Below are 20,483 nucleotides of genomic sequence, written 5' to 3' on the forward strand. Positions count from 1 at the left end.
GGACCACATCCAGCTTAGTGGAATGGCATCAATAATATTTATGATTTTCACATTGAAATTGCCAACAAGCATTTACTGAGACCCTGGAGAACACCTGAATAAATGTTTCACAGGTGTTTTCTGTGATATACCGTTTTGTGATAACTTTGAACATTTGTTGAACATCAGAAAGAGCAACGTCAATCATAACTACCTTAGAAATGCTAACACCCTTGGACATGATCAAGTCCAGAGTATGACCGTGTTATAAATCAGCTCTGTCCAATGAATGTTAAAATCACCAACAATAACCACACACGTTTTATTCCCAGCCTATTTAGGCACAGTCCTCAAAAGATGTCGGCGATCCCAGAAAAAGTTGAAATTGTCAATAAAATGAACTGAACGGACGTTAAGCGTGTTGGCTTATTTGAGATTTGTTAAAACAGACTAAAGAGAAGACAGACTATGACGTACTGTTAACTATTTATTCAGAATTGTATCATTAAGTAAAATCAAGAGGTATTGGTGCATAGCAATTAAATCACAGTGTCTTTAGAGTTTAAGAAACAGTGTGCTGGTGTATGGCAGTGATAGTAGTCACAGTGTTTGGACTTAAAAACAGATGCATGAATCACCCAGGTGTTCATGCGGATGGTAATCTATGCTCCCCATAGTATATAAAATGGAACAGGGCTCTTAGTGGTAAAGTAAAAAAAATGGAAGAAAGATGTAACTAAAGCTGTGAGTTAAATGTAGTGGCGTGAAACGTATATTAGGCTATTTCGCTCTGAATGTGGTGGAGAATTATAGTGTATATTAGCGTATATAGTACTTGAGTAAATGTAGTAACTTTTACATTCCACCACTGGCTAAACCACGATGTTACTATGAGATATGTGTAGCTTTGTTACAGTTAAAACGTCTGAGGTAGTCAATTTTGGTGATAAAACCTGTAAAATGAATAAAAACAAAAAAAGTCACTGGGTCAGTGTCCCGGATGTACGAAAACTGAGCAGCCCGTGAGAATCTCTTTAAGAAGCCCCTTACATGCAGACGAGAAGCAGAGATCGCGACGTTACGTCGTCGCCATTTTGTTTCACCGGGAGTAAAGAAACCAAACTGTAAAGCAGCGGACGTGAATATTTTCCTTTATTTGGAGCATCTTCAACACGACGGATCAGCATCGTGCACCCGAGTTTAGATTCGCATGGTATGTACACACCGAGCTGATCGATATGCTTCGGAAACATGTTGTGTTCGATTGATGAATTACCGGCCAGTGTAAGCGACGGAGCAGCCCCGATACCGTTCCATAGCTAGCCGGCATTTTGAAAAATTGTCCTGCTTTGATTGACTGACCGATTAAACAGATGTGGTGTGCATGGTAAAGTGTGCACCAAGTTTAGAGAAATACACAAGTCCCCGGAATGGTTCAGTTGAGAGTAGTTATTTAAACGCTATGCGTATCAGTTTGCGTTTCCACGCGTGCGGCAGGGACTGCGGCCTGTCAGCTGCACGAGCCAGCGCCGCTAATGTTAGCCAATATTAGCTAACTGAGGCGTGGTGGATGTTTGGAAACCAGTTGGGTTTAACCGGAGATTGTGATTTCGTGATTTTGTTTCGTTGGCAGGGTGGCGTTACCGCGTACTGCTCGCGCCTGTGTCATTTAACTTGAAGGGTCAAACGTTACAATTGACCAAAGGCGCCATCCAAACGTTTCATTTTCTTACTCGCGTGTGACCGCACGTTTTTAATCACATCCTTGTTTACATCAACGTTCTCTCTACCACTAATGTTGTATGTATATATATGTTCTGTTGTAGCCCTGTGTTTTAACTATACACGGTTTTGCATCTCGGAGCCCCATGTTATACATACGTGATTCTATTATACATAATTAATGAGAATTGTTGTAGTGAGGCTGACAGCTTCGAGTTTAATTCCAAAACGAGTTCTTTTGTAATCGTTGTGCATGTTACAATACATAACGTGTGAACCCAGTAGCCACTCGAACAACGTTACAGCGTGTGATCAGTGCAGAGAACGATGGCGCCAAACCTCTCATCCAGTTTGTTGTTGTTGTTGTTGTTGTTGCTGCTGTTGTAACTACAGTGGTTGGTGTTGTTGGTAACTCTGCAATAATGTCGTATGCACAGATGTCTGGAGACATGGCCACAGATCATGTAAACGGGAATGGTACGGAGGAACCAATGGACACTACAGCAGAGGTGGCCCGCTCCGAACACTTCCCAGCTTTACTGGAGGCTGGTTTACCTCAGAATGTGGCTGAGAAGCTAGATGAACTTTACGTAGCAGGTAAGCAGAACTTGTTTTCTGTCATTATCTCTTGTCTTTAACTCATGCAAGTTGATGCAAATGAGAGAGAGAGAGAGAGAGAGAGAGAGAGAGACCTGCCTTGAAAATAATTGATGATCCAAAGTAAATGTACTCATGATGCAGATTCCCCCCCTTTTCAGAATGTGTCTCTCTAATGTTGCGACTGCTAATTTTAATAGTATACTGCTAGGTATCGTGATCTATACTATCTGATGTTATTAGTTGATTTATATTTGGTATTAATGCAAATCTAAAGGGAAATAAAGTTATCAAATAAATGTAGTGGTTTAAAAGTACAATATTTACCTCTGAGATACTGTGGAGTTGAAGTATAAAGTGTCAGAAAATGGAAATACTCAAGTTAGGGATGCAAATTATCGAGTAATTCATTAATCGATAGTTGTTTCATCTTATCGATCGATGATCGATTAATTGATAAGCGGCAATTCTTCTGAGAAGCTGAATTTCCCTGAATAGGTTATATTTACTGTAGACGCAACATAAAATGCTATCTTCCTTATGATATAAAGAAAATGCAAATCATATTTTGAATAATAATAATGCATCAATTTGGTGAATTTTGAGAACCAAAATATGACATATCGTTTCCTGACCAATTTCTTACAAACTGCTGGTTCTGATACAAATGTTGACATACTAAATGGGGTTGAGGAGTTTAAGCATTCAAGAAAAGATGAAAACAAAAATGACTAAAACACAGTGCTGAGCCTTTATACTATTTATTATGACTATTATTATTAATAATATTATAAGTGGGTGACTATTCCTCAGCCTTCCTTGGTGTTTTGGTTTTGACTGAAGCCTCGTTGACATACATCTCCGCTCGTCCATCTCTGAGCGACAACTGTCAATGAATGTGAATGTGTTCGAGCGGAATGTGGTCTGGACAGGTGATGCGATGTGGGCGGGGACAGAGATAAAATAATGTAACTTTCTGCGACGCGAGTGAAGCGAGTACCAATCAGAATGTAGAATAGAGATGATTGACAGTCGACGTCAACGGAGAGTTCCACAGAGAGTTGCTGCTTGAACTCTCCGTCGGCGGCAGTGAATTTTTTTGCCAGCAAGTAGAATTCAGCGTGAAAGCGAGCGACGGGCGAGTAGCGACGTATGTGAAAGGGGCTATACGCGGCGTCAAACTCGCCAGCGTAGGGGGGGTCGCCGCGGCGGACGCCTTGCCATGGCAACAGTGGAAAACAGAACGTTGATGAGCCAAACCAGCCGCGAGGATTTCCCCTTATAATTAGCGCTGCTGCCCTCCTGTTTAGGCCTATTATTAGAGCCGCTAGTTAAGACCATTTGCCTTGATAAAATAATTTTGGGCGACCATTGAGACTATGGAGGCTTCTCGTCAATGTGTGGGAAACACCACTTCTCGTCTTGTTGTCGTCAGAGCCCTGCTTCGCTTGTGTTTGCGCATGTGCGTCAAGTACGTCTGGCGTCAAGCGCGCCCTCGCGTGGACTGGCGGGGAATTACGGGTTCAAAACGCAATTAATTGCAATTAATTTATTTTAATCGAGTAATTACTTATCTACAATTAATCGATAATCGATCAATTGTTTGCATCCCTAACTCAAGTAAAGTATGAGCACCTCAGAATTGTACAGTACTTGGAGTAAATATACTTAGTTGCCCACAGTGGTGGGATGTGAAGTCTGCCATTTGTTTTCCTTTTTAAATGCAAACATGCTGGTGATTCCACTAATACTACTTCCACTAAACAATGAATTGATTCCACTAATACTTGTGTATCTTTAGGGATACACACTTATGTATGGACTAACTTATTTCTTCAAAGCCTGGTATATCATATTCCTCTTTAGGCTTCATTATTGTCTAAAAGTATTTCACACTCATGATCCACACCATTTAACTGGGTGACATGTTTCTTCATCGCCATGAACACACACTAGTTTATTTTGACACAATCCCACATACACGCGCACACAAATACTGCTGCCACAAATACTCACCAGAGGGCCAAATGTGGATAAACCACCAATGAAAATAGGCCACAACAAATGCACTTTCTGTTGTATAGCAGAAATTGTGAAATATTAAAGTGTGCAGCCGATTCAGGAAATCGAAGGACGTTTTAAAGAATGTGACCTGTTAGAGAAACGACTGGGCTTTGAACTGAGAGCAACAGACGCGGTAGGGATGTCAAAGTATTGAGACGGACAAACACATTGTTGATTTTTGTCTTTTCATGGCATTTGTTGACTCTCACTTTTTTTTTTTTTTTTTTTTTTTCCAGATATGTCTATCAATGATATCGGACATATTTTATTGATTTCCTAAAATTCGGATGCCCTGGCTAATGAAACCATCAGCTAATATCTGTAAATGAGGGGATATTTAAAAGTTGATTAGCTAATCATGAGCAGTAGAATGGACAAGGGAGTAAAGTGTTTGCAACTAAGAGTATTCTTCTAACCACTGGTTTGATGTGCTGCTTCTTTCCTTTTTAACAACAAATTACTTTGCATTCAAGCCCATTCGATATCATGAAGCTAATTTAATGCAGAGATATTCAGTATTTCACTCTTATTGCTTGCAAAAAAAGTGTTTTCTGTTGCTTCAGGTCTATTGTCATGCTGTTAGGATGAGTATAGAAACTGTTGTGAATAGGGATGCACGATATTGATTTTTTGAAGCCGATACCGATATCGATAACTTTCTGCTCCTCGGGACCGATACCGATACCGATAACCGATAATATTGTTATTCGTTTTTGAATGTATATTCAGATCAAATTCAGGTCAAAAACACTAATGACTAAGCTTTGGTAGATTTAGCATAGCTTTGCCTTTTACCAAACACCTAACCAGATGTATCACAGTGACATGATAATTATTACTATGAACAAAAGAAAGCCAAGAACAGTTTTGACTCTTCAATAAAATGACAATATTTTTTTTTTTCAAATAAATATGTAAGTGAGTTAGTCAGTCAATGACAACTTTCCCTGAGCAGCATGGGATATGCACACACAAGTGCTGCTACATTAAACTGTTGGTCCTGATCCACACAGAAATGGAAACTACGGTAATAGGCAGAAATATCAGCAAAGCAACAGCCACTACTGCGGATGTGATCCCCTCCATTCAAGCGCTGACGCGACTGCTAAAACAAACGTTACCAACAGACCACGGAGTGAAAACATCAAAGGAAACCCCGTTAAAAGCAGTGGAAACGCGTTTTGGTGACATCGAGGAAAAGCCACTGTATTATCTCTCAACTATATTGGACCCGAGGTACAAGGACCGCTACTTCACCCGTGCATCAAAACGCTAAGCTACGGGCTCGCTGCTTCTTTAGCGGCGCCGGCGTCTTCATACGCTTTTAACACACCGTCGTAGCGATGGTGATGTGCGAGGTGACTTTTAAGGTTGGATGTATTAAAGCTCGATGCCTTTTTCCCTCCTCTTGGAACTTCTGCATTGCATTTGTTACAAATGGCAAGCGATTCAGTTTCCTCAGAAACTTTGAAGTAGTCCCACAGTACAGACGCCATGCGTGTTTGTTTACTAGTCTTCCTCCTCCACTCGCTCGCAGCCTCTACGTCACAGCCAGGCATGAGAAGGGAGCGCTCGATTTGTGGATTAACTCCCTCCTCCGAAACCTGTGATACCACAGTAACCACATCACATGCTAAACGGGAGGCGCCTAGAAAAAAACGAACGTCCCTCGTCCCAATCCACCCGTTGCACTGTTTTAACACACACATCCTATCGTCGGATTATCGGAGGTATTAATAATTGTATCGGATTTATCGGGTTGACGACATAATTCCTATTATCGGGCCGATAATTATCGGTCCGATAATTATCGTGCATCCCTAGTTGTGAATGGATTAAAGGCTGGTGTAGCCAACTGGTGTAGCTCTTACAGGTGTGTTAGAGCAGGGAGAAACCTAAAACACGCAGGACAGTGGCTCTCCACGACCGGAGTTGGGCACCCCTGCCATAAAGGGTTCAAGAAATGTTGGTTGAACCCAGCTGGTACTGTGAAAGGCATATAAACAATAGAGCAGCTGCCTGTCTGCAACAGGTGAATTGTGCTCATTGAACAGGAACTGCGCATGGGTAAATTACCATTAATTGAAACTGTAATGGTTAGCCTAACAGCCTGCAATGATTAGCTAACTAATCAATTCGGTGATTGGTGGAAAAGTAATTGCCAGCTCTTTTTCATGCAAAAATGAAAGTACTGTTTTCAACCTTTTTAGATATGGAGAGTTTTTCTCCTCTGGGTTATATTTTATGTATATTATTAAATAGTTTCTTTTGGTTTTGGGCAAAATAAAACAATTTTAAAGACATCCTCTTTGAGAAACTGGGATGGACATTTTCACTATGTTCTGACATTTTATAGATTTTAATCTAGAATATAATTGAGATTAATTTATTATGAAAATAATTATCTGTTGCAGTTTGAAGTGTTTAATAGAGATTCTAAAACTAGATAACAATATTCTGTAAAATGCCCAGGCAACACTGTCCTTTTGACTCTACCAGTTGATTTCTAAAGCCCTGATTATGCTTCCGCGTAGTGATCACGCAACGGCAACGCAACGGCCACGCAGTTGCTTGGAGACCGTGATGGTTCTGCTTTGGGTTTACGTGTTGAAATGCAATTCAATGCCCCACCGGTAAAGGGCGCTATGTTTTTTGTAAAGACTGACCGACCGACCGAGACTCTTGACGTATATCGTTGTTAGCCTCGTTATAGCCTATTTGTTTACTTTCCGGCTTTAAACAGCCACAATTTTTCAGAACTTGGTGTTTTATTTCTTTGTGCAAAAGCGAGAAGGTGCAAACAATAAAACGAGGTGCAAACAATAAAAGTAGTCTTTTAAAAGTTTAAATGGCGGTGTTTATGAGTGGAAACCGGATAGCGGTCTCCAGCGGATGTAGTTAGCGGACCAATCACAGCCAATGGCGCTGCGTTGGTGTTGCGTTGCCTCGATGCACGTCTAGGATTTTTGGGAGGTACACGCCCTTGCGTTGGACGTAAGGGGGTTCCGCAAGGACGTAAGGGGTCCGCAAGCCCCCTTGCGTTGTCTCGACGCGGAAGCATAACTCAGCCTTAACGCATGTCTTGAGGAGATTGGCACTGTAAGGGGCTGAAAAATATAATAATAATATCATATGTAACAATGAAAACTTTTGCAACCAAGGCATTGTGCTCTCACATATCTTCTGTAGTTCCTTCTGGTACATATTAATTATTATTAAGCCTTGATGGTGCAACTGTTTTTTTTTTTTGGCTGCATGTCCATTGTCAGTCATAGCCTGCTCAGATGATCGTGTCTTTGTTTTTTCACCATATTTAAAAAAAAATTTTTTTTCTTTTTTGGTGCTCATCAGGCCTAGTAGCACACAGTGACCTAGACGAAAGAGCTATTGAAGCTTTGAAAGAATTCAATGAGGAGGGAGCCCTGCAAGTGCTGGTCCAGTTCAAAGAAAGTGATCTGTCACACGTACAAGTAAGTTTAATCATCAGAAAGACACAGGGCTCTTTATTGAAATGTTTTAGGATAATCTACGTTACTTTCTTAAACCCCACACTCACTCACTCACTCATAGGTAACCATCCATGTTTGTAACAGTGCTTCTCTCTCCCAGAACAAAAGTGCCTTTCTCTGTGGGGTGATGAAGACTTACAGGCAGAGGGAGAAACAAGGGACTAAAGTTTCAGATTCCACTAAAGGACCAGATGAGGCCAAAATCAAAGAACTCCTGGACCGAACTAACTACACACTTGATGTAACAACAGGCCAACGAAAGTATGGTGGACCCCCACCTGAGTCCGTGTACTCCGGTGCCCAGCCCAATGTTGGAACAGAGGTACAATTTGTTGTGTATGAAATCAAACTTTTGAAATTCCATGTTTTTCTTTACCTGGGAAACCATGTTAATTGTTTTCATCTGGTCTCGATGCTCACCAAGAGAAATTATATTCAATATTCTTTCATTATAAACCTGACACGCTTATTTTGTTAGGCATGAGTTTGAATAGTGGTAATTGTTTGATCAACTTGACTTAGTTTTGGTTTATACAACCTGTTCATATGAAAGAAAGGTTAGGTTACATTAGAGCTGAAACAGTCTGTCGAAAGAAATGTTTTTGGCAAATTCATCATTGTTTCAGTCATTTTTCAAGCAGAATAAGTAAAACAATTCCAATATTTTCTGATTCCAGCCTCGCAAATTAAGTTTCCCTGCTTTTCTTTTTATCATGCATCATTGTAGAATACATATTTTTGGGTGTTAGGACTTGTGGTCTGGTGTAGCAAGACAAGGGGGGGTTTAGCTCAGGAGGTAGAGCGGGTTGGCTGGCAACCGCGAGATTTCTGGTTCGATCCCCGGCTCCTCCTAGCTGTCCCTGGGCAAGACACCTCACCCTAATTGCTCCTGACGAGCTGGCTGTCGCCCTGCGTGGTTGACTCCGCCGTCAGTGTGTGAATGTGTGTGTGAATGGGTGAATGTCAGTCATTACTGTGAAGCGCTTTGGAGAAAAGCGCTATATAAATGAGGCCATTTACCATTTTACATATGAAGACGTTGTGTTTGCCTCTGAAGTTGTGGACCTTGTTCACGTTTCATAGACTAAACTAGGGCTGAAAGATATTGAAAAAAATGTGATTATTTTTGTTTGATTGCGATTATAATTTTTAGTGATATTTATTCAAATTTTCATTGAAATACAGATTTGAATATTCATGTAATTTCTTTTTAATTCTTTTTTGCTGTACAAAACAGTTGTTTTTCAAATATATTCAGAATAATCTTAAATATAATAGACTGATGTGTAGCCCAGGACATCTCGACAGTATGCCCAATATTCTAATTTAAAATGTAATTTCGGCACGCATTCCCCTTTGACAAATATGGCACATACTGCTATTTGAAAATTGCAGTGGGACATTGCAAATTCCATGTAATTAATTATGCAGCCCTTCACAAAATTATCAATTAGTTGAATTCATTGTTGGCAGATTAATTTATAATAAACACTATATCTGTAGTTCTCACTTGAGTTGCACTTGTTCACAGTTGACTTTTGGGTGTCAGTTTCTGTCGGCTCATAAATCTAAGTTGAGCTCTGAGCGATAATGAGTGGAACGACCTATCGATTATACGTCATGACCACGTAACATGCAAGTGCTCGTGTATGAACCCTACCGTGCCAAAGCACAGCTCTTCCAACCGTACCAGAGCCATGGAAGTGTAGTCAACAAGCTGGACTTTGGGGCTCAAAAGTGCTTGGGCATGGTACGGATGGCCTAGTCAAAGTGGGCCGCACAGCAGAAATGTCAAAACCTGCAATGGTTACAGGCATTTTCTTGTTTTCTAAACGGTCAAAGATCACATGCTCATGCCTGTTGTTCGTACGGCAATATTGTATCATTGCATTTTCAGTCCACTGCATGGTGCAGTTTTTTTTTCTCCCCAGACGTGGCCATGTGTTAAGTCAGTGGAATTGGTCGACGTAAAATGTCTGGTGCATTTACGGTCTGATTGATGCCACACCCATTTCATGGGAATAAGTTAATTGAAGTGAGATAAAAAGTGTGAAAAATGAGGCGCGCTGGTGGCGGAGTGGTTAGAGCGCATGCCATGTACGAACGTACATACGCAGCCGACCCCGGTTCGAATCCCGGCCAGAGGTCCTTTACTGCATGTCACACCCCCTCTCTATCCTATGTTTCCTGTCTATGCCTCAAAAAAAAAAAAAAAAAAATTTTAAAGTGAAAAATGTATCCAATTCGATGAAACAGATTTGCAGTTGAAAAAGTAGATAAATCTCTATATTGTATCACAATATGCAGCATTTTTCAAATGGTTTAAAAGGGAAATGATTTTGTATCATTACTTGGGTATCACGATGATGTCGTATTGTGGTGCCTCTGGTGATACTTACTAGGAAGTGAAGTAGTCTAGTCTGTAAATGTGATGTGTGTATATCTTGTTTTTTTCCCTCATAGATATTTATTGGGAAGATCCCCCGTGACTTGTTTGAAGATGAGCTGGTTCCTCTCTTTGAGAAGGCTGGGCCTATCTGGGACCTGAGGCTAATGATGGACCCACTGAGTGGCCTGAACCGAGGCTATGCCTTTGTTACGTTCTGCACTAAAGAAGCTGCCCAGGAGGCGGTGAAGCTGGTACGTTTGTCAGGAATACACCATTCAGCAGGATTCTGTCTTCTCTTCTGGCAAAACTGAAGTTAGAACAAGAAGTCAGGACACTGTTTTTTGATCAGCGGCCAAGTGTCCCCACTTTTTGTTTGCGTGTGCAAACGTTCCCTGCATACTCCACTAATGATAAACTTGTTTGGAACTAAATTGTCAACTAGAATAAAATTGTACAAACATGTAAACACAGGTTTACCTTGTTGTTCGTTAGGTATGAGATTTGTTGGGAAAATATTCTCTCAGCAAAAAGTTGGAGGCATTAGTTTTCATCAATGTATGTGTTTTGTTTTTTTTCCCCCAGTGCAATAATCATGAGATTCGCCCTGGCAAGCACATTGGGGTGTGTATATCTGTTGCCAACAACAGGCTATTTGTTGGCTCCATTCCCAAGAGTAAAACAAAGGAGCAGATTGTTGAAGAGTTTGCTAAAGTCACAGGTACAAATGTCTTTACCTGATGTTTTTATAGATGCATGTAATTGTCTTGTGTAATGCCATTCTGCTGCAGGTTCTAAATTAATCTTCTTATTGCCATTTACTCTCAGAGGGCCTCAGTGACGTCATTCTGTACCATCAACCCGATGACAAGAAGAAGAACAGAGGCTTCTGCTTCCTAGAGTACGAAGACCACAAAACAGCTGCTCAGGCTCGCCGCAGACTAATGAGCGGCAAGGTGAAGGTGTGGGGAAACGTGGTGACGGTGGAGTGGGCCGACCCAATCGAAGATCCTGACCCAGAGGTCATGGCCAAGGTGAGCTTCAACAATCGCAAAAATATCAAAGAAGAAATTGTTACAGTATGTTCTGGAGATGACGCATGGCAAACTGTTCATGGCATAAATGGCGTTCTCATCCCAAACATCTAATTATGGCACATATTATAAACTTGTTGAAAAAGAGCCTGACGTGAGCTTTGACCATCTCTCTCCTTTTTGCAGGTGAAGGTTTTATTTGTGAGGAATCTTGCCAATGGTGTCACGGAGGAGCTCCTCGAGACGTCCTTCAGCGAGTTTGGAAAACTGGAGCGAGTTAAGAAGCTCAAAGACTACGCCTTCATTCACTTTGAAGAGAGGGACAGTGCAGTCAAGGTATGGCTCTTCTGCACTTTGTTTTTAGTTATCTTAGTTTCTCAGCTCATCGTTAAATGGTAAACTGTTATTGCTGAACTAAACACATTTGCGAAAATAACATTAACAAATGTTTGTGCATGCTTTTCTCAGGCGTTGGATGAAATGAATGGGAAGGAGCTGGAGGGCGAGCCGATAGAGATTGTTTTTGCCAAACCACCAGATCAGAAAAGGAAGGAACGCAAAGCACAGAGACAAGCCGCCAAAACAGTAATGTAAGAAACGTCTCAAGTCTTCTGATCAGTATTGGAATTGGAGAACAATCACTGGAACTTAGTTCTACAACTGTGCAGAAAACACCTGCCCAGCAATCAAATATTGATTTTAGAATGTCGACCATGTGATTGAAGCTTGGAAGAAATTGTGCTCATCATTGTGCTGTCTATATTCTTATTCCTTGCCTGCTTTTGCCCTCATCAGGTATGATGACTATTACTATTACCCTCCCCCTTCTCACATGCCGCCTCCTGTCAGAGGCCGGGGCAGAGGCGGCAACCGGGGTGGCTATGCTGCTTACCCCCCTGACTACTACGGTTATGAGGACTACTATGACTACTATGGCTATGACTATCACAACTACCGTGGCGGCTACGATGACCCCTACTATGGTTACGATGACTTCCAGGCTCCGAGTCGAGGACGAGGCGGCAACAGAGGCTCTCGGGGCGGATCCTCTCCAGCCAGAGGACGTGGTGGCGCCGGGGCACCCAGAGGCAGGGCCAACTACTCCCAACGCGGCGGGCCCGGACAAGGCCGCGGCGGGCGGGGATCAAGAGGAGGCTTGCAGCCGAGAGGGCGAGGAGGGGTACGTGGTGCTCGGGGTGGCCGCGGTGGAAATGTAGGAGGAAAGCGCAAAGCTGATGGGTACAACCAGCCAGATTCCAAACGTCGCCAGACCAATAATCAGAACTGGGGCTCTCAACCCATTGCTCAGCAACCGCTTCAAGGTGGTGACCATTCTGGTAACTATTCCGGTTACAAATCCGACAACCAGGAATTTTATCAGGATTCTTTTGGGCAACAGTGGAAGTAAACCAGTAGGGCTTTGATAACAAAATACGTGTTTTATTGTTTTTGTTTTTGGCCCTCAATCCCATAAGGTTGCCTGAAGTTTTTTTCCTCAAAAAATTGGTGACATCTGGCAAGATATCTTTTTGTACATATTTTAATAATCCGCTTGGACTCAAAGTAGTAGTCACACTCCCACCTGTTTCTGGCGAACTGGTCTCCTTTTATTTTTTCCTTTTTAAAAAAAAAGAAAAAAAAGATGGTCGTTTTAAAAGATTTTCCATACCGTTTGAAAAATTTTTAGATGCAATTATGTGCTCAAGCTGTCTATTTGGCTATAGCGTTATGTATGTTTTTAGAGATTCTGGTTTCCATGTTCTAAGTAGCTAACAGCAACAAAGCATATGTCTCCTAAACATGTATTTAAAATAAGTGAAATTACAATTTGTATTGTTACAAAGTAATGCGTGTCTTGTTATGAAAAGAAGAAAGAAAAAAAAAAAAAAAAGGACCATCGTTGTCCTATTTTTTGGCTTTACATTTTGGCTTGTATTCTTTGCTGTTTGTCTGCTTTAATAAACATACACGCACACGTGTACAAAAACTTCAAATTGTGTTGCAAATTCATGTTTCGGCAAATTCTCTCTTCAAATTGCCTTGAAATTTAAGGCTCCTTGTGGAAGAAAATGGACTAAAGGTTTGCCAGTGTTGGCCACATGCTACAGTGTCACCTTGCATGCCATCAAATTCCAGATCACCTACTTCTATAGTCGGCATCTCTTAAGTGCTCTGTATGTGTGGTGACATACTTCATCCTTTATGAGTTCCTCTCATGTCCAAAAACACAAATGTTTCACAAATTGGTGTCCTAAATTCACTGTCAATGCAGCATCAGTAGTGAGCCTGCCCCCTTACAGGTCTGCCATCCAAGTCTCCCCCTTGTTAATAGTCAGGGGGAATAAAAGCACAATTTGATTTATTAATATCAAAGAAGCTTTTCCTTGTCCCAGAAGGATCTACTAGCTCTTAAAGGCCTGGATACTAATCTTGCATGTTTTTCTGGAGGATTGATGTCGTGCTGCTGTGAGATACCTGCCATGCATGACTCGCTTGTAGTGTTTTTGTTCATTTTGCTTTTATAGATTTGTTGGCTGCTCTTAATGCCCCCCCATTCTTTTTCTCTCTGTGTTCACTGGCTGCACCTCCCAATTTAGTTTGTTTTGAACTGGGCTGATTTTCGGCTTGTCCTCCCTTTTTTAAGGCATTGCTGTGCATGTTTAAATCGGAGGTCTGTAAAGTACATGGTTATGAGTGTGTGAATGTGAGGGAGTCAAAAACCGTAGATAAGTGTGTGTACATGTAATATGATCCTGTTTTCCATTCTCTAATTGCTTCCTTTTGTTACCTGACTAGCAGGAAAAAGGGGTCGAGGCCGGTCCTGACGCGTCGCTATGAAGACTGACCAGTGTATGGCGTCACACACTGCAGGCTGCCAATGGACGGAATGGTAAGGTCAACTGACTCAGTGGTCCAACGGTATTCCAGCCTTTAAGGAGCAGATCTGCTGAAAAACTGCCATGTTTGAAGATAATCAGAAGAGCAAATCTTGAGCGGTGACTTTTAAAGTTTATAACCCCCCCAGCCCCTCAACCCCTGAATATGTTATTTGAGACTTATTGAGTAAGAGTTCATCATGGACATCTGTCTGGAAAAGTCTTTGCACTTTTTTGTTTAAGTTTGGAGTGATTTTAGTGGAATTTGCTAATTTTTAGTTTCTTTGAGCTCTTAAACTACATCTTTATGATGGACTAGCCATGATAATCTATGATTATCGGGGATGGTGTTGAGGTGAGATCACCTCGTCTTGAAGGTCGGGCATTCCAGGAAACTGGTTCTTTAAGAACCTAAACCACCATGGGTCCGTTAACTACCTCAGTTTTGAGGACTCGCCTGCTCTGTCCAATTTTGTACTTTAGGAAACTGAGGCGGGGTTCGACTCCCACCCTTCACCTCGGAGAGAATCAACAACAGAGCATTTATTGAATTTTAGCTCTTGGTTGAGACTTGACATAGGCTGCAGCTGTAGGCGTGTTAGCTGGTCCTCCTGAAATGAGCCTGAACAAGCCTTGCTATCTTATGGCGGCAAATTGGGGCCATTGTAGGTATTTAAAAAAGCCAACAAATACCAATGTACTAGGAGGAGGGGGTAATACTAGAAAACGGGTGAAGTCCCAGTGAAACAGAATTTAAAGCATCTTTAGCTTCTAAAGTATCCCTCTGTGAAAGGTTACAAGAGGGATTTAAATCAAATCCTTCAAATTTGATTGGATAAGGGGCGAGCTTAGTAGTCAGCTTTGACTCCACACACCTCCCATGTTGCTAAAAGTTAAAGTTTAATGGCTGTCATGATGTTGTTGAAATGGTACTAGCTTATGCAAGAACATTATTTTGTTTTACAGGAAGACTGGAACTTAATATACAAAGAAATTAAATGGGTGCACAATATGATCGGGGGATGTGATCACAAAGGGTTAAAAAGGCATTTTTCTCAAAATTAATGTCATAAATATAAAAAAATAAGGAAATAATCTTGGAGATACATTCATAACATTACGAAAAGAAACTTGTGAAAAAAATGTTTTTGCCAAAGAAGAATCTTGCTTCATTTTGCAAGGTAGGATCGACCTCATCACATCGCTGCCAGCTGTGTATTACGCCTCCAGTGGATGACCTAATCCCAACGGAATAAGCAATAAGGAAATACTGCAATAGGAAAAGATCTGCTGTTGTGAATTGGGCTGCTGATGTGGATGAGGCGGCATCTTTTGTGCATCAGGGGCTACAACACAATGGACAGATGAAGGCTGCCGCCATGTGTCATGCTGTTGCACCTCCTCAGAGCGCATGGCGTTCTCTGTTTACCGGTGGCGTCTGGTGTGATGAGGTCGACAAAGCCATGCTGTTCATTGAAGAAAAACATTTTGTTTTCTTGATTTGATAATCTCAGAATAATTAAGCTTTTATTTAAAAAAAAAAAATATATATATATATATATATATATATATATATATGTTAATTCATCTTGGAAATTGTTTCCTCTGAATATTATCCCCACCTTTCCATAATTTATTATTTTGGTTTTTCTTACCTACAGTGGCCCAAATACACCGTCTTGATAAATGAACTGAGTGATGATGTAGTTTACAGACAAGTTGTTTTGTAACTCTTATTTGTATTGGTAAATGCCTGGAAACCACAGTCCTCCTTTTGTCTTCCACAATGGGAAAACTGTATAATTTTCTGCTTATGTTTGTACCCATCGATGTAAGGATGTTTACTAATTGATGTCTCAGGCTGTCTGCGCTCCACATCTGGTGTCAGGCGCAGATGACCACTGATAGCCCTTCTTTTAAATGTACGCTCTCTATGCAGGTTTGGAATGAAATTAATTCATTTCCAGGTCCTGAAAAGTTTAGAAATCAAACTAAAAGTGGCATGAATAAAAAAAAATAAAAAAAAAGTTTTCATCGCAAAAAAGCATGATTATACATTTCACATTGTATGTCGCTGTAGACTGATTATCATGCCATATATGTGGTTGTGACACATTTTCTAGAGTAAGCTGGTTGTAATTCCTGTCACTATCGGTGTACACATTATACTGGAAATCAAGATGTTAAGAATTTAAAGGAGTAAATCCATCCAAATATAGTGGCTTTTTGGGGAAAATAACAGACTGAGCTGGTAGAGAGAGATTTAAACACAAATAATTACCCACAAGGCTTTGTGTAAATTTCTCAGCAAATGTTTTCTTTTTTTATTATTATTCAATGAATATTAAGCACTTAATAGAAATTGTAAATGATCAAACTGTTTTTATTTCAGTTTGTTCCTTGTCAACAAATCATGAAAAGACCAAAACCAAAGGTGTTTTTCTGCCTTTCAAATGTATATACTTCCATCAGAAATTTCTGTAAACAGCTTGTCATTGTAGTTTTTATCTCTCTCTCTCTCTGTGTGTGTGTGTGTGTGTGTGTGTGTGTGTGTGTGTGTGTGTGTGTGTGTGTGTGTGTGTGTGTGTGTGTGTGTGTGTGTGTGTGTGTGTGTGTGTGTGTGTGTGTGTGTGTGTGTGTGTGTGTGTGTGTGTGTGTGTGTGTGTGTGTGTGTGTGTGTGTGTGTGTGTGTGTGTGTGTGCGCGCCGTTCGTTGGTGAGCATTATATTCACTGCGGTTTTTGGTCTTTTTATGGGATTTGATGACAACAAGAAAAATCTACATCATCAGCAGACTTGTCCATGGTGATGAAGCCACATTAATATTGCATAACTAGTAAAATGTATAACCAACATTTCTGGGGTTGATAAAAGGCATTCTGATAATTGTAAGAAATAACAGAAAGAAGCAGGTTCCGTTTTTTTTCCATCATAAAGTAACTTTTGGAATGTCAAAGTTTTAAATGTTGAAATAGTTGGATTTCTCCTTTAAGCTCTTTTTAAACATCGGTGTGTAGTCATCTTTAAATTTTGTTTTTCTGATATTTGCCATGAAATGCGATGTCTTTTGAATCTGACTTTATCTGTTTTATCATTCTTCCAGTTCAGAAAGGCTTGTGCAGCTTGTTCTTTCTTTTTACCCGGTTTGTGAAAAAGAGCCAGATTACTTTTTTTTTCATACTAGTATTGACTCTGTTGGATCACCAATTTTAAGGGTCAAGAATTATATATATATATTTTTTTGCTAACAAGTGTGTTTGCATTCTGGCAAATGAATTGTTTTATACTGTACAGCAAGGTGAGTTAAACCTATTTTTCTAATAAAGTTATTGACTTTGATCTGGGGTTGTCTTTTTTTTATTTCTTGGATAATAGACTCAAGTCTGAAGTTCAATATTTTTCTTTTTCAAGTTCTGAATTTATCAAGTACACAACAGTTACAAAGAACTCAACCCGATAGAACACCTTTCGGAGGAATTAGAGTGGGTTCGAGTCCTGGGTCGCGTTCCTTCTGTCTGGAGTTTGTATGTTCTCCCCGTGTGAGCGTGGGTTCTCCGGCTTCCTCCCACAGTCCAAAGACATGCAGGATGGGGATAGGTTCATTGATGACTCTAAATTGCCCGTAGGTGTGAATGTGAGCGTGAATGGTTGTTTGTCTCTACATGTTGGCCCTGTGATAGACTGGTGACCTGTTCAGGATGAACCCTGCCTTCGCCCAATGACGGCTGGGATCGGCTCCAGCCCCCGCATGACCCTGAATACAGGATAAGCGGTAGACAATGGATGGATGGACTACTGAGAGCCAGGCCTTCCCGTCCAACATTAGTGTGACCTCACAAATACGCTTCTGGAAGAAGTGTGTGTGTGTGTGTGTGTGTATATATATATATATATATATATATATATACACACACACACACACACACACAACAAAAATATAAACGCAACACTTTTGTTTTTGCTCCCATTTTTCATGAGATGGACTTAAAGATCTAAAATTCATTCCAGATACACAATATTACCATTTCTCTCAAACACCCTGAAATGTGCATTTTTTTGCTTTATTGGGGGTCTGGGGACTCAGAACCAGTCAGTATCTGGTGTGACCACCATTTGCCTCATGCAGTGCAACACATCTTCGCATAGAGTTTATCAGATTGTCAATTGTGGCCTGTGGAATGTTGGTCCACTCCTCTTCAATGGCTGTGCGAAGTTGCTGGATATTAGTGGGAACTGGTACACGCTGTCGTATACGCCGGTCAAGCACATCCCAAACATGCTCAATGGGTGACATGTCCGGTGAGTATGCTGGCCATGCAAGAACTGGGACATTTTCAGCTTCCAAGAATTGTGTACAGATCCTTGCAACATGGGGCCGTGCATTATCTTGCTGAAACATGAGGTGATGTTCATGGATGTATGGCACAGTAATGGGCCTCAGGATCTCATCACGGTATCTCTGTGCATTCAAAATGCCATCAATAAAATGCACCTGTGTTCTTCGTCCATAACAGATGCCTGCCCATACCATAACCCCACCACCACCATGGGCCACTCGATCCACAACATTGACATCAGCAAAGCGCTCACCCACACGACGCCACACACGCTGTCTGCCATCTGCCCTGAACAATGTAAACCGAGATTCATCCGTGAAGAGAACACCTCTCCAACGTGCCAGACGCCATCGAATGTGAGCATTTGCCCACTCAAGTCTGTTACGGCGACGAGCTGGAGTCAGGTCAAGACCCCGATGTGGACGACGAGCATGCAGTTGAGCTTCCCTGAGACGGTTTCTGACAGTTTGTGCAGAAATTGTTTGGTTATTGTTAAAATAATTACCCGATGGTTTTGAACTGGAGGAAGGAGATCGGAGTCAGCTCAAGGTCCAAACAGGGATTTAATCTTGATCAAGAGGATAATTCACAGAGCAACATGCTGGTCTGTTACAATGTGTAGACTCAAAGTGTTGTGAGACGAACATGATATTTATCCATCTTCTTGTGGGTGTGTTTTCACTCAGTTCACAGGGATGGAAGTCGTAAACTCAAATGTTTAATTAAACCTTGCATGGGTCACAAACCCTACCTGGGTCATAAACCACAACTATGTCGCAAGGCACACATGGGTTGCAAAACACATCCAAATGGCCACAGGCCACAAGTCACAGGACACAGGACACATTTACATTCTCACCAAACCTTCTCATGTGTAAGTCTTCAGTTCAGATATCTCTCATCAAGAAGTACAAAATTTCCATATCAGTTATGCAAACCAATTGTTTCAGCAGCTGTCTGAGTGGCTGGTCTCAGACGATCTTGGAGGTGAACCTGCTGGATGTGGAGGTCCTGGGCTGGTGTGGTTACGGTTGGTCTGCGGTTGTGAGGCCGGTTGGATGTACTGCCATATTCTCTGAAACGCCTTTGGAGACGGCTTATGGTGGAGAAATGAACATTCAATGCATGAGCAACAGATCTGGTTGACATTCCTGCTGTCAGCATGCCAATTGCACGCTCCCTCAATGCTTGTGGCATCTGTGGCATTTTGCTGTGAGACAAAACTGCACATTTCAGAGTGGCCTTTTATTGTGGGCAGTATAAGGTACACCTGTGCACTAATCATGATGTCAGATCAGCATCTTGATGTGGCACACCTGTGAGGTGGGATGGATTATCTCAGCAAAGCAGAAGTGCTCACTATCACACATTTAGACAGATTTGTGAACAATGTTTGAGATAAATGGTAATATTGTGTATCTGGAATGAATTTTAGATCTTTAAGTCCATCTCATGAAAAATGGGAGCAAAAACAAAAGTGTTGCGTTTATATTTTTGTTGAGTGTATATATATATATATTTATATATATATATATTTATATATATATATAAATATATATTTATATGTATTAATAGACATCACATGACTCAGCCAGTGCTCACAGATAAGCTCTCCGGCCCGGTGTAATATATATATATATATATATATATATATATATATATATATATATATATATATATATATATATATATATATATAAATATATATATATAAACGATCCTATCCATCTATCATTCTATCTATCGCCACGGCTAACCGCTAACTGGACCACCCAAACGGAAATGACGTTGTTTGGACTCGGGGTTGCCATGTCGGCTTAATAAAATACACTTGTTGCGTTTAATTATCTGAGATTGTTTTATGAAATTAGTTAGGATTTTGGGATAGTAGGTCGTACTCTTAATTTATAATCCTTCAATTACAGACAAAAGTCGACAGTTTTAGCATCAAGTAGGCCTACAACTAACAGCAAAATAAAC

The 20,483-nt window shown here is 40.9% G+C and overlaps 1 protein-coding gene across 3 annotated transcripts; it reads left to right on the forward strand.

Moving 5' to 3' along the window:
• Nucleotides 1-1,050: 1,050 nt before the first annotated feature.
• On the forward strand, nt 1,051-17,505 carry LOC311026397 (heterogeneous nuclear ribonucleoprotein Q-like). Of its 3 annotated transcripts, none has more exons than XM_084029946.1 (11): nt 1,051-1,192; nt 2,139-2,298; nt 7,714-7,832; nt 7,972-8,193; nt 10,335-10,511; nt 10,843-10,978; nt 11,086-11,291; nt 11,478-11,627; nt 11,760-11,881; nt 12,087-12,471; nt 14,088-17,505. In XM_084029946.1, exons 1-11 carry the CDS (start codon nt 1,190-1,192, stop codon nt 14,127-14,129), a joined length of 1,722 nt encoding a protein of 573 aa, XP_083886072.1. In that variant the 5' UTR covers nt 1,051-1,189; the 3' UTR covers nt 14,130-17,505. The 3 variants fall into 3 exon arrangements, with proteins under 3 accessions (XP_083886072.1, XP_083886073.1, XP_083886071.1); XM_084029947.1 differs by having other exon boundaries at nt 14,091-17,505; XM_084029945.1 differs by lacking the exon at nt 14,088-17,505 and having other exon boundaries at nt 12,087-13,285.
• Nucleotides 17,506-20,483: the final 2,978 nt, after the last annotated feature.

This window comes from Eutrigla gurnardus (genome assembly GCF_963514095.1).
Source record: "Eutrigla gurnardus genome assembly, chromosome: 16".
In the NCBI taxonomy this organism is placed as follows: Eukaryota; Metazoa; Chordata; class Actinopteri; order Perciformes; family Triglidae; genus Eutrigla; species Eutrigla gurnardus.

Excerpts from the sequence above, each read along its gene's own strand:
- LOC311026397 (XM_084029945.1), top strand. Across the intron at positions 2,299-7,713 it reads AGATGAACTTTACGTAGCAG|GCCTAGTAGCACACAGTGAC; the intron begins GTAAGCAGAACT and ends GGTGCTCATCAG. Across the intron at positions 11,882-12,086 it reads CAAGCCGCCAAAACAGTAAT|GTATGATGACTATTACTATT; the intron begins GTAAGAAACGTC and ends TGCCCTCATCAG.